The sequence below is a fragment of the Ceratotherium simum genome, chromosome 32 (genome assembly GCF_057802395.1).
Source record: "Ceratotherium simum simum isolate JZ-2026a chromosome 32, ASM5780239v1, whole genome shotgun sequence".
NCBI classification, from domain to species: Eukaryota; Metazoa; Chordata; class Mammalia; order Perissodactyla; family Rhinocerotidae; genus Ceratotherium; species Ceratotherium simum.
In genome coordinates this window covers 13,626,850-13,640,627 of record NC_141931.1, presented here as the reverse complement: position 1 = coordinate 13,640,627, position 13,778 = coordinate 13,626,850, and the positions used below count along the sequence as shown (strand labels likewise).

Sequence of the window (13,778 nt, the reverse complement as noted above, 5' to 3'; positions counted from 1 at the left end):
ACATTTTATTTAAATGGAAGCATTTCACGTTTAACCTTACATTTCATTTTCTTTTCTGCAATATGTGTTGCTCATTTTGAAACGTGATTTGGAAGTATTTTCATTAGACTTATCTAAAATGCTTGCTATTTAACCTATAGGATATAGAAATGAATTAATGAATTTCTGAGTTATTCTGTGTAAAAAATCTCTCTAATTATATGTTAAATTTTAGGTAACATTCTTCCTATCATAAAAGAATAAATTACAAGTTATACTCGTTTAAACAAAATAACAAAAGATTGACATTTTTTTTTTTAGATTTTATTTATTTATTTATTTTCCCCCCAAAGCCCCAGTAGAGAGTTGTATGTGGTAGTTGCACATCCTTCTAGTTGCTGTACGTGGGACGTGGCCACAGCATGGCCGGAGAAGCGGTGTGTCGGTGCGTGCCCGGGATCTGAACCCGGGCTGCCAGCAGCGGAGCATGCGCACTCAACCGCCAAGCCATGGGCCAGCCCAAGATTGACATTTTAACATTTTTATTAAAATGTCATACAATTTTTTTTTTTTTTTTAATTTTTGTGAGGAGATCAGGCCTGTGCTAACATCTGCCAGTCCTCCTCTTTTTTTGCTGAGGAAGACTGGCCCCGGGCTAACATCCATGCCCATCTTTCTCCACTTTATATGGGACGCCGCCACAGCATGGCTTGCCAAGCGGTGCGTCGGTGCACGCCCAGGATCTGAACCGGCGAACCCCGGGCCACCGCAGCGGAGCGCGTGCACTTAATGACTTGAGCCACTTAATGACTTGAGCCACCAGGCCGGCCCCAAAATGTCATACAATTTTAAAAGGGTAATATGTGTGATAGCTGTAAGTATAAAATGTTTTAATTCTCCACAAAGCATGGGGTTTACATGAATAGTTTGAGAGGTGATTAATTTAATAGGTCTTTGAAGGGGTATTTGATTTTCCATAATTCTTTAAATCTTAACATATTTTAAAACATTTTATTTCCCAACAGCTTGCTATGGCATTGTTCAGGTACCCACTGGACCATGGTTTTGCAGGAAATGTGAATCACAGGAGAGAGCAGCCAGAGTGGTAAGGAATGTTTATCAAAAACATTAAAATACTTCAGTGAGTGGCTTAGGATGCTACACACTCATGTTTCAGTTTGAGGGGTTTTCAGTCTTTTGTTCAAATATTGAATTTGGGCCGAAGATTAACTTGCAGTTTTAACCCGATTTTATAAAATCTGAAAAACAAATGGAACCACATAAGTGTATGTTGATGGATATTTTGAACAGATAAAATATAAAGTTGTATTTGGGCTTTATTAGCCCTACCTACTGGTTTGAAGGTTAAATTGGCTAATCATAGTTAGAATATAATAGCATTAGCACATAAGGAAGTTATACTGATAATTCTGCTAGGTTTTGTTTAGTGAATAATCGAATGACTCATATTTGTTTTACTACATCTGTACATGTATAGTTTAACTTCGAATGCTCAGTATTTTCATTCAGTCCCTGTGGCCTAGCAACATAAAAATCTTACTTTTTTACTTGGCTGGGTACCTTCTTTTTTGAACACTTTTGTAAACCTCCTGTAAGAATGACGGAAGTATGTTTATTCTTTGTGGCCAAAAGCATTTTTCCAGTTGAACTTCTGGAAATATCAGGGAGCAATAGATCTAATCTTCATTAATCATATAAAAGTATTACCATTTGCAGTGTGATAGTTCCTTTCTTTTGGTGTTGACTGGAGAATTTAACAGAAGGTAGAAAACATTTTAACTTCTCTACCATCTGTATAGTAAAAACAGAAGCTTTTATTTTTGCCTGGGCAATTTTTGATCAGTAGAAATAATGGCTGAGTAGCTTATCTAGGATTTTGAAACTCAGTGCAGTATTCTATTGATATGTTTTGTTTGTGTGTGAGAATGCACTATAGCAAAATTATAGCTATTGTTCCAGCATTAGAGTAATGGGAATTAGCAAATGGAGGATGAAATCAATTGTACAAATTTTAGGACTTGATAAAGTATGTGTAGGTCTGCTCTTTGCTTTTTTTGCTCTCTGTAGCATGGTTTGGGTTGATGGGTCACCAAGCAAGGAAGGTTGTGCTTTAATTTATTAGTAAACACAGACAGTAAGGTGCAACTGTTCCAAGGGGGTGTTACAGTAGATTCAAGGCCAGAGAAAGATTAGAAAATAGGAAGGTGCGTATCAAGAGAGGGAGGATAAAGAGGTCGTGAATGGAGAGTGGTAGAATGCCAGCATTATTTGCCTCACTTGCCACTTGCCTGTTTTTATTCCTTTATCCTCTCTGAAGGTATAGTCAAGATATCAAGGTGAATAAGGTAGTTATCTTAAAAGGTATACTGGATGACACATTTTATTTCAGCTTTATTTAGTAGGGTGTGGGGGCCATTAAAGGTTTTAAAGAAGAAGCTCAACCTTTTCTAACTTCCTGTAGTGTACAGTTATAAAAGGTAGGGTCCTTTGTAAGAAACAAAAACGCATTCCAAGCTTAAATAAGCAAAGAAAGCATTTTTTAAAAAAAATTTTATTTATTATTTATTTTTTTCCCCCAAAGCCCCAGTAGATAGTTGTATGTCATAGCTGCACATCCTTTAGTTGCTGTATATGGGACGCAGCGTCAGCATGGCCGGAGAAGCAGTGCGTCGGTGTGCGCCCAGAATCCGAAGCTGGCTCGCCAGCAGCGGAGCTCGTGCGCTTAACGGCTAAGCCACGGGGCTGGCCCACAAAGCATTTTTTTTTTGCGAGGAAGATCAGCTTTGAGCTAACATCCATGCTGATCCTCCTCCTTTTGCTGAGGAAGACTGGCCCTGGGCTAACATCTGTGCCGGTTTTCCTCCACTTTATGTGGGATGCCGCCACAGCATGGCCTGACAAGGGGTGCATCAGTGTGTGCCCGGGATCCGAACCTGGGCTGTCAGCAGCGGAGCTCGCGCACTTAACCGCTACGCCACAGGGCAGGCCCCAGAAAGAGCATTTTATTGTAAGGATATAGGAGCCAAGAACCCTAATGTGGAAATGTATCCATGGCTTAGAAAGGGAATTGAATTAGTCTTAATGTTATTTCTGCTTTTCTCTGTCTGTCTGCTTCATTCTTTTCCTTTCTGCACATTTTCTCTGCTACTTACTCCAACAATCAATAGCTAACTTTTTTGACTATTTACTATCTGTTAGATAATGTGCTAAATGTTCTATACCAGTTATCTCCTTTAACCATCTTATCAAATCTGTAACATAGATACTCTGTTATTCTCATTTTATGGGTACGGACATCATAGTTTTAAGAGAAATATGTATGTAGTTGGAGTCTGGGCTGTGATTAAGCTCTCAACCACCATGTTACTTACATATTGCCTCCTGTGGTGAAAGATGGCCATACTTCGGCTCCTAATATTTTTAGTCTCCTATCTCAAGAGACTAAATCTCAGTCAGAATGTCATGTTCCTTTGGGAAAAAAAACTCTGGTTTGGCTTTGATGAGGTGCCTAGTTTTGGACCAGTTAGCCTTGGTTGGACAATAGGGTTGAGTTGCTCAGACACAGTTAGGGAGATCCCTGTGGGTTTGGGATAGTTCACTTCTCAGAGAAGGGGGAATTATGAGCTGGTGGTATCTTGACAGACGTTGAAGAGTAAAAATCCAGAGCAGTAAAACAGTCTTTTCTGATAAGTAGTTTGGTAGTATATAGAATGAATTTGAAAGGGGAGGTTAGAAACTGAAAGTTTGGGGCCCGCTTGATGGCGTAGCGGTTGTTTGTGCGTGGGGCTTCAGCGGCCTGGGGTTCACGGGTTCAGATCTTGGGCGCAGACCCGCTCACCGATCATCAAGCCATGCTGAGGCGGCGTCCCATATAGAAGAACTACAACTCTACAGCTGTGATACACAACTATGTACTGGGGCTTTGGGGAGGAAAAAAAAAGAAAAAGAGGAAGATTGGCAACAGATGTTAGCTCAGGCCTAATCTTCCTCAAAAAAAAAACAGAAACTGAAAGTTTTAGGATGCTATTACTATAAAAATATGAGAGTAGAAAGGGAGGGAGTAGAAAGGAAGGGTGGGAGCATTTTGAAGGATGAAATGACAAAAGGGTGTTGGGTAAAGGAAAGAGGATGATCTAAGATGATTGTAAGATGTCAAGGTTGATGACTATGGAATGTTGATACTGTTAATAATGATAGAGTAATAGTAATAGAGGAGGAGAGCAAACTTGAAGAGTCAGGAAAGTTCTGTTTTGAGCATGTTGGTTTTGACGCTGCTAGGATTTTTCATTGGAAATTTAGGATTAAAGTAATGGAGTCAAGTTTGAGTTGGAGCTAAATAGAAGGAAGACTGGGAATCAAAGGAATGGTCAGGGGCTGACCCTGTGGCGTAGTAGTTAAGCATGCGTGCTCTGCTGGTGGCAGCCTGGGCCCGGACCCCGGGCGCGCACCGACACACCGCTTATCAGGCCGTGCTACGCGCAGTGTCCCGCATAAAGTAGAGGAAGATGGTCAGGGATGTTAGCTCGGGGCCAGTCTTCCTCAGCAAAAAGAGGAGGATTGGCATGGATGTTAGCTCAGGGCTGATCTTCCTCACCAAAAAAAAAGGGAACTGTCAAGAAAGGAGAACCTGCAGAGTACAGTAGCAACACAGACAATTGATTTTTCTGGAAAGAATAGTTAATAGTGACATTGCTGCCAAGGATGCTGAAGGACTAAGAAAGGTTCTTGAGACAGCAGTTGTAGTTCCCTGGTTTGGGCAGAACCCTGGTTACAGGGCATTGAAGAGAGTACAGGTTGTAAGATTAGATCAAATGTTGAAAAAATAAGGAAAAAGGAAAATAAAAATAGATGGAGATTGAAGGAAAGTTTGGTTGGTTTTTAAGGGAAGCTCTTTGTAGATAAGCATTCATTGTTCAGAAAAAGCACTTGATTGCTTTATTCACCTCAAGTGAATTTGTATTTTTGCTGAAAATTTTTTGTTAGAGTAATACTATTTACTAACTACTATCATAGTGGTTAGAGGTTAAAACACTTAGTGATGACTGTTTTTGTATTTAAAATGTATTTGTTCTTAATTATGACAGCCTGAAGAGATTTATTAGAAATTTTACCTATTTATATAATTTTAATGAGATGCAGAGAGGGTATTTTAGATTTTAAATATTCTACTTTGAAAACATATTGAGAGTGGATTGTGCAAAAAATAAAATGGCCAGAAGCCCATTAAGAATTTGCATTATTTAGGTATGGCTATTCTAGCTCTAAATGGAAGACTATTCCTTTCCTACAGGAGGTGAGCTGTAACGGTTCTCCTGTTGCTCTGCCTCTTTTTTTTTTTTGGCTGAGGAAGATTGGCCCTGAGCTAACATCTGTTGCTAATCCTCCTCTTTTTGCTGAGGTAGATTGGCCCTGAGCTAACATCTGTGCCCATTTTCCTCCGTTTTGTATATGGGACGCCGCCACAGCATGGCTTGGTCAGCAGTGCATGGGTCTGCACCTGGGATCCGAACCTGTGAGCCCCAGGCTGCTGAAACAAGCGAGCGCACTTAACCATTACGCCATGGGGCTGGCCCCACTCGGCCTCTTTTTATTGCAGTTCTTACTGGCTTCCTACATTGTTAGGGAGGAACTGCTGGCTGGAGTGGAAACCAGGGTTTTGGGGATTCATCTAGGGTTGCACTGTTTTTTAATTTTTGTATAATGGAGATATATAATGCAAATAAATTGCTATAAATTTGTAAAACCATATGAATTATATATCTAACTATATTAATTATATCTTTATATTAATTCTAATTAAAATTATATTAGTGTACATTTAATTATCACAAATAGTTCTTTTTTTTTTGGTGAGGAGGACCAGCCCTGAGCTAACATCCAATGCCAATCCTCCTCTTTTTTGCTGAGGAAGACTGGCCCTGGGCTAACATCCATGCCCATCTTCCTCTACTTTATATGGGACGCTGCCACAGCATGGCCTAACAAGCGGTGCGTCGGTGCGCACCCGGGATCCGAACCGGCGAACCCCGGGCCGCCGCAGCGGAACGGGCGCACTTAACCGCCTGCGCCACTGGGCTGGCCCCTTCACAAATAGTTCTGAACAATATAGAACATAAAATGAATATCTGTGTATTCTCCACCCAGAATGAACAAATGTCAGTTCATATTTCCTTGAAATCTTCTGCTTAAAAAGAATAATAAATTAAAAAATTAAGTTGAAGTACTTTTTGTACTCTCCCCAGTCTGAGTCAACCATTTGTCTTTTTAGTGTTGTGCCCATCTATATATTTTTTTATTTCCAGTTTTATTTAGATATAGTTGATATATAACATTGTATTAGTTTAAGATATACAACATAATGATTTGGTATATGTATGTGATTACCACATTGAGTTTAGTTAACATCCATCACCTCACATAGTTGCAAAATTTTTTTCTTTTGATGAAAACTTTTAAGATTTACTCTCTTAACTTTCAAATACACAATACAGTATTGTTAACTATAGTTACCATGCTGTACATTAGATCCCCAGAGCTTGCTTATCTTATGACTGGAATTTTGTACCTTATGACCGTCTTCACCTGTTTCCCACACCCACGGCCCACTGCTTCTGGCAACCACCAATCTGTTCTCTGTTTAGATTCCACATATAAGTGGGCTCATGTAGTATTTGTCTTTCTCTGTCTGACTTGTTTCACTTAGCATAATGCTCTCAAGGTCCATCTGTGTTGTTGCAAATGTCAGGATTTCCTTTTTTATGGCTGAATAATATCCTATTATGTGTGTGTGTGTGTGTGTGTATACACCACCATCTATGTTTTAATAATTATACTACATATATATCCATAAACAACATCTAGTATTGTATTATTTTTACAAGAATGGTATACTGTATATGTGTTCTGCAACTTATGATATAGCTACATCAATACATAAAATCTAGTTCATTCTTTTTATCTTTTTAGTATTCTGTCACAGAATGTACCACAATTTATTTAATTTCCTTGTTGATTGTCATTTAGGTTTTCAGTTTTTCACAATCACAAATAGTGCCGCAGTGAACATCCTTGTAAATATAATGAAGGTAGATTTTTTAAAAAATATAGTCTGAGTATGTATCAATAGGCAAGTTTAATTTATTTACATTTATAGTAATGGCTGTTACTTGTGGGCTTATTTCTAAAATTTTATTTTGTGGGTTTTCTATTTGCCAGGCTTTTTTTCTCTCTCTTTTCCTTCAGTTGGAGTGATTGAGTGTTCTTTATTCCTTTTTTTAATTTAAATTTTTTTTTTTTTTTTTTTGGTGAGGAAGATTGGCCCTGAGCTAACATCTGTTGCCAGTCTTCCTCTTTTTGCTGAGGAAGACTAGCCCTGAGCTAACATCTGTGGCCATCTCCCTCTATTCTGTATGTGGGACACCGCCAAAGCATGGCTTGATGAGCAGTGCATAGGTCCGAGCCTGGGATCTGAACCTGTGAACCCTGGGCTGCCAAAGGGGAGTGCATGAACTTAACTACTATGCCACTGGGCTGGCCCCTCTTTCTTCTTCTTCTTCTTCTTCTTTTTTTTTTTTTTTTAAAAGATTTTATTTATTTATTTATTTTCCCCCCAAAGCCACAGTAGATAGTTGTATGTCATAGCTGCACATCCCTCTAGTTGCTGTATGTGGGATGCGGCCTCAGCATGGCCGGAGAAGTGGTGCTTCGGTGTGCGCCCGGGATCCGAACCCGGGCCGCCAGCAGCGGAGCATGCGCACTTAACCGCTAAGCCACGGGGCCAGCCCTCTTTATTATTATTATTTTTTTAAATTTTGTGCTGATTTGGAGGCTGTATGTTCTATTTCTTTTTTTTAGTGATTGCCCTTAGAATTTTAATGTGCATGCTTTGTATTTTTCTGTAAGTCTAAAATTAATCTCTGTGCTTCTTTTGAACAAAGTCAGGAACCTTAGAATGCCTCGTTTTCCCTCTTTACTCTTTCCCTTGCAAAGTCTTTGTTATTGTTGTCTGTATTTTAATTCTACCTTATTATTATTTTTAACATGGGCTTTTCCTTTTTGCTGAGGAAGATTCGACCTGATAATGCTACGTTATTATTATTATTATTTTTTGTGAGGAAGACTGGCTGTGAGCTAACATCCATTGCCAATCCTCCTCTTTTTGCTGAGGAAGATTGGCCCTGAGCTAACATCTGTGCCCATCTTCCTCTATTTTGTGGGAGGCCGCCACAGCATGGCTTGATGAACGGTGTGTATGTCTGTGCCCAGGATCCGAACCTGCAAACCCCGGGGCCGCCAAAGTAGGGCACGAAAACTTAATGGCTACACCACTGGGCCAGCCCTGGGGTTCTCATTCTTTTCTTCATACTTGTAATTTCTCTTTAATATTGTCTATCTTATCTCTGCATTATAGATAATCTTTTTAGCTCTGTCAAATTCATGGTTATTGTTAATCCAGTCAGTGAATTTCTTTTCTGAGTAAATCATATCTAGACTTTCTATTGTTGTTATTTTTCAATTCGCTTCTTTTTTCCTAGTATCTTGCTATTATTGCCTTAAGGATTATATTCCTTCCTTTATTTATTTGAACATTCAAACCATACTTTTTTTAAACTTCTCAGAGATTTTGGAATTCTTTCAAGTGTTTTGTTAACTCTGGTAGTAGACATCTTCATATACTTTGTAATTTTGACTGTGAGCTAATCTTCAGTTGTTGTCCTCCGTGGGATCTTATTCCTCTGACATGGGTTTTTGAAGATGTTGCTTTGGGGAGTTTTTGCATTTGCTTTGTATCTGTTAAGAATTGCATTTGGCTACTAGTAACAAAGACCACATTATAGTGGCTTCCACAAATTAGGAATTTACAAATTTACAAATTCTTTTATTTAAAAGGAGTTCAGAAAGACATTTTAAAGCTTTTATGACAGTTCTCTGAAGTCATTAGGGATCAGACTTTTTCTGTCTTCCTAGTGTACCAAACTTAGCACCTGGTTTTCATTTTCAGGGTTGTCCAACAGTCACAGCGTGGCAGTTGGGAACTGCAGTTGTTGTGACTGCAGACACAAGGGGGACAGTAAGGTTAAATGTGGTTCTCCTCCCAGCTGAGTTATCTTCTTAAACAAGTTTTCCTGGAAGCCCCACTCAACAATTTATGCTTAATTTTACTGGCTTTTAATTGTTAGAGAGACTGCAAAATATAAGCCTGTTGATGAAGTGAATAAAATCAGAGTTCCGTTAGTAGGGAAGAAGGGGAAAATGGATTTGGGGTTGGTAAGTAGCAGACTCGGTCAGTTTGCCTGGTGGGGTTTGTTGCTCCAGACCAGTTTTTAAGTTTGTTTCTTGACTTAGTTTCTGGCACCCTTTATTTATTTATTTTTGTTATGAGGAAGATCAGCCTTGAGCTAACATCCGATGCCAATCCTCGTCTTTTTTTGCTGAGGAAGACTGGCCCTGGGCTAACATCCACACCCATCTTCTTCCACTTTATATGGGATGCCGCCACAGCATGGCCTGACAAGCAGTGTGTTGGTGGGCACCTGGGATTCGAACCGGTGAACCCCGGGCCGTTGCAGCGGAGTGCGCGCACTTAACCGCTTGCGCCACTGGGCTGGCCCTGCTCTTTTTTTTCAGTATTGTACATAACTTGTTTCTTTTTATTTCTGTACAGGCTTTTTAACCTGTGTACTTGAAATAGAATGCTTTCAAAGTTAAACCTTGTCTAACATTTTTTTCTCTTACTATTTATTCATATCTCATATTTGCTTGTAAATTCAGCATAGCATCCTAAGTTCCTATAGCTTTGAAAGAGGTGATTTCAAAAAGTTAACAGATTTAGTGCTTACCACTGTAGATGAAATAGCAAATAGCCAATTTCTATTGTCTCTCTTCTTGAATTCCTCTTTTACTGTGAGAAAAACCTAGCATAACGGATGACATGAAGTATGTGCTTAATACTTGTTTATGTCCTTTTTTAACCTGCCTACATAACTAGTAAGAGCAATGAAAACATAGGAGTATGTTGATCCATTACCCAGCATATGGTACCTATTTATTCCATTTTTCTGTTTAGATTTAATGTTTATGTTTATGAAAGTGATAAATGCACATAGTCAGAGTCAGGTAGTACCAAAAGCTTCTCTCTCACACACAAAACAGTACCTTGCTGCTGAACTCTTGAACCCTCATCTCATTCCTTAGAGGCAACCCCTTTTGGCTGTTCCTTCTGGAATTGACTTCTGTGTTTCTAAAAGGAGTGTATAATCAGCTATTCTTGACATATAAGTTTTAGATGTTGCCTTTCAGTATACCGCACATTTTGGTTAAATCAGTAGTGTTAAACAGTAGTATTTATGTTATTATGACTATTTAAATATTTTGTTCCTTTTTGAGCCAAAAGTATATTGTGATTGTTTTCTTGTGTTATTTTTAATAATTGTCTTGTATTTTCCTTTTCCTTGTGTTTGTTACTTAAGGCTAAATCTTTATATATCCTCTAGTTGCTTCTTCGTATAATCTTCTATTTGGTTAATGGATCAGGTAGTCTGTCAATTCAATTTTTCATAAATTCAGTTTTCCTTTTCTTCTCTTTACCTTCTCCTTTCTTTTTCCTCTCCCTCTCCTTCTCTCTTCCTGTTCTCTTCCTCTCTTCCTGTTTCCTCCTCCCTTCCTCCCTCCTCTTTCTCTCCCACTCCTCTCCTGCTTCCTCTCCTCTCCTCCCTTTTTTTAAAAAATTATTTTATTGAGGTCATAATAGTTTATAACATTGTGAAATTTCAGGTGTACGTTATTATTTATCAGTTACCATGTATATGTGGCCCTTGATCCCTTTTGGCCAACCCCCAACCCCCTTCCCCTCTGGTAGCCACTCATCTGTTCTCTTTGTCCACGTGTTTGTTTATCTTCCACATATGAGTGAGATCATGCGTTGTTTGTCTTTCTCTGTCAGGCTTATTTTGCTTAACATAGTATCCTCAGGGTCCATCCATGTTGTTGCAAATAGGACGATTTTGTCTTTGTTATGGCTGAGTAGTATTCCATTGTATTTATATATACCACATGTTTATCCATTTATCAGTCGATGGACACTTGGGTTGCTTCCTCATCTTAGTGAAGATAGGGGTGCATGAGTCTCTTTGAATTATTTTTTTTTTTTTTAAGATTTTATTTATTTATTTATTTTTCCCCCAAAGCCCCAGCAGATAGTTGTATGTCGTAGTTGCACATCCTTCTAGTTGCTGTATGTGGGACACAGCCTCAGCATGGCCGGAGAAGCAGTGCGTCGGTGCGCGCCCGGGATCCGAACCCGTGCCGCCAGCAGCGGAGCGCGCGCGCTTAACCGCTAAGCCACGGGGCTGGCCCCTCTTTGAATTATTGATTAAAAGTTCTTTAGATAAATACCCAGTTGTGGGATAGCTGGGTCGTATGTATTTCTATTTTTTAATTTTTTGAGAAATCTCCATACTGTAATTTCCATAGTGGCTGCACCAGTTTGCATTCCCAGCAGCAGTGTGTGAGGGGTCCATTTTCTCCTTCTCCCTTTCTTCTCCTCTCCTTCTCGCTCTTCTCCCTCCTCCTCTACCTCTTCTTCCGCCTTTTCCTCTTCCCGCTTTCCTTTTTAAACTGTAGACTTTCCTCTGGGTACCAACTCCCTGCTCCCATGTGGCCTGGTTTCTCTCTCTCTCTCTCTTTTTTTTTTTTTTTGTGAGGAAGATCAGCCCTGAGCTAACATCCATGCCAATCCTCCTCTTTTTGCTGAGGAAAACTGGCTCTGAGCTAATATCTATTGTCAATCCTCTTCCTTTTTTTCCCCAAAGCCCCAGTAGGTAGTTGCATGTCATAGTTGCACATCCTTCTAGTTGCTGTATGTGGGACGTGGCCTCAGCATGGCTGGAGAAGCGGTGCCTTGGTGTCCGCCCGGGATCTGAACTTGGGCCACCAGCAGCAGAGCGCACACACCCAACCGCTAAGCTACGGGGCTGGCCCCTGGGCTGGTTTCTCTTTAATCCTGGAACTTCACTATCATCTTGGGAGTTTCTTCTTGCTTATTTTGGATTCCCTGTTTTCTAACCCCTCACTCCCCCATTTCTTCATCTTTAAGGGTTTATTTCCTTGTTTTGGTGGGTACATCTTTTAGCAGCTTCATAGGAAAAGGTGCGTGAGAAATAAGTTTTTTAAGGTTTTGCATGTTTGATAAAATTGGTGGCTTTATTATCTTACTTGATTGGTGGTTTGGCTGAGTATAGAATTCTTGGTTGAAAATCATTTTCCTTCAAAATTTTGAAGATATTTCTTCTTTGCCTTTTAGCTTTCAGTGTTTCTGTTAGGAAGTCCAGTGAAGTTCTGATTTCCCATCATTTGAATGTGATTGTTCTCTCTGGATTTAGTATTTTTTTCTTTATCCAGGTTATTTCTGATGTTTTTCTTGGTAGTGTGTTTTCCATCATTCATTGTACTGGGCACACAGTGACCCTTCTGATTTGGTAAATCATATTAGGGAATATGAGTTCAGTTAAGGGAAATTTTTTTTGAATGATTTCTTTGATAATTTCCTCAGTTGTGTGTTTCTTTATTTGTATGTTGGACCTTTTAAACTAATCTTCTGATTTTTTATATTTTGTGTTTCAGTTCTCTCTTTTTGGCCTACTTTCTGAGGCAGTTTCTTACTTTATTTTCCAACTCTTCACTTAAATTTCTAAATTCCATTATACTTTTAATTTTCAAGGGCTCCTTTACGCACTCTGAATGTTCCTTGTTTCCTATCTTCTGTTTTTGTTTCTTGGATGCAGTATCTTAACTCTGTGAAGATGTTAATCAGAGGGTGGTTGTTTTGTTTCAGTTTTCTGAAGTTTTCTTCTGCTCCTGGGACTCTCTTTTTCAGAGTTCCTTTGTACTGTTTGTTTTGGCCTGTCTTGTTAGAGACTGCTTGAAAGTCTGGTGACTCTTAGCCATCTATTTGAATTTAAGACAAGCTCTAATGAGTTTATTGGAAGCTCTGTGTGTATGGGCAGGGATTGTTGGTTGGTTGGCTTCTTCATAAGTGATATAGCTGGGTTCTTCAATTAGAAGACCACTAACTGGTTAGTTTACTCAGAGAAAAATCCTCCAGTCATCTGTTGGGTTATTGACAAACCTGGTTACCAGTATTCTTTGAGCCATGTGGTTGCTGGAATTTCACTATTTAGACTTAGATTTTCAGCTAATTCTTCTTTTTCGATATGGTACCCCTTTCCTCAGCTGTGCCTGGTGTCCCCAAGTTCAGATTTCCTCTTGTTTACCCTTTCTGCAGTTTTCTAGAGTGGGGGAGAGACAATTACTTGGTAATGTGTAGTGGAGAAGCAGATTGGGGATGGGGGACATGGGGCTGATTGTTTTCTGGATTATATTCTGTTTCTCCTGTTTTTAGGCTCACCTGAACCCATCCCTTCCAAACACATACACCACCACTGGGCATGTGCAACTCTCTACCCTCTGATGCCTGGTACCTAAAGTTCCTCCAGTTTCTGGTGCTTTGTGGTCTAAGATACATTGTTTTTGGGCTTGTCTTACTGCAGCAACCTTTTCTGATCTGTTAAGTCATTTACTACTTGTCTCCTTTCTAGCTTCCAAAATTTTATAGCTGTTGTCTTCCCTTATGTTCTTTTTGTTTTTGTGGCTTTATGCCCTTTTGTCTCATATAGTGGAGGTTTAGGAAGGAGAGGAGGTAGTTTTTAAATGGAATTAACTACCTGTGCTCATGATGTGGTCTTGTCCCATTTTTTCCAGGGTCTGGTTTTAGTCTGTCC

General features: G+C 39.4%; 1 protein-coding gene across 11 annotated transcripts in view; it reads left to right on the top strand.

Annotated features, from left to right (window-relative positions):
• Positions 1-13,778, top strand: part of MLLT10 (MLLT10 histone lysine methyltransferase DOT1L cofactor) — a 271,785-nt gene that overhangs the window by 12,166 nt on the left and 245,841 nt on the right. For all 11 annotated transcript variants that reach the window (XR_015549345.1, XM_087420756.1, XM_087420757.1 and 8 more), the window contains exon 3: positions 1,005-1,084. Coding sequence is in view for 10 of the 11 variants with exons in the window: in XM_087420756.1 (XP_087276882.1) it covers positions 1,005-1,084 (80 nt within the window). In the remaining variant the exon portion in view is untranslated. The remainder of the gene's footprint in view (positions 1-1,004; positions 1,085-13,778) is intronic.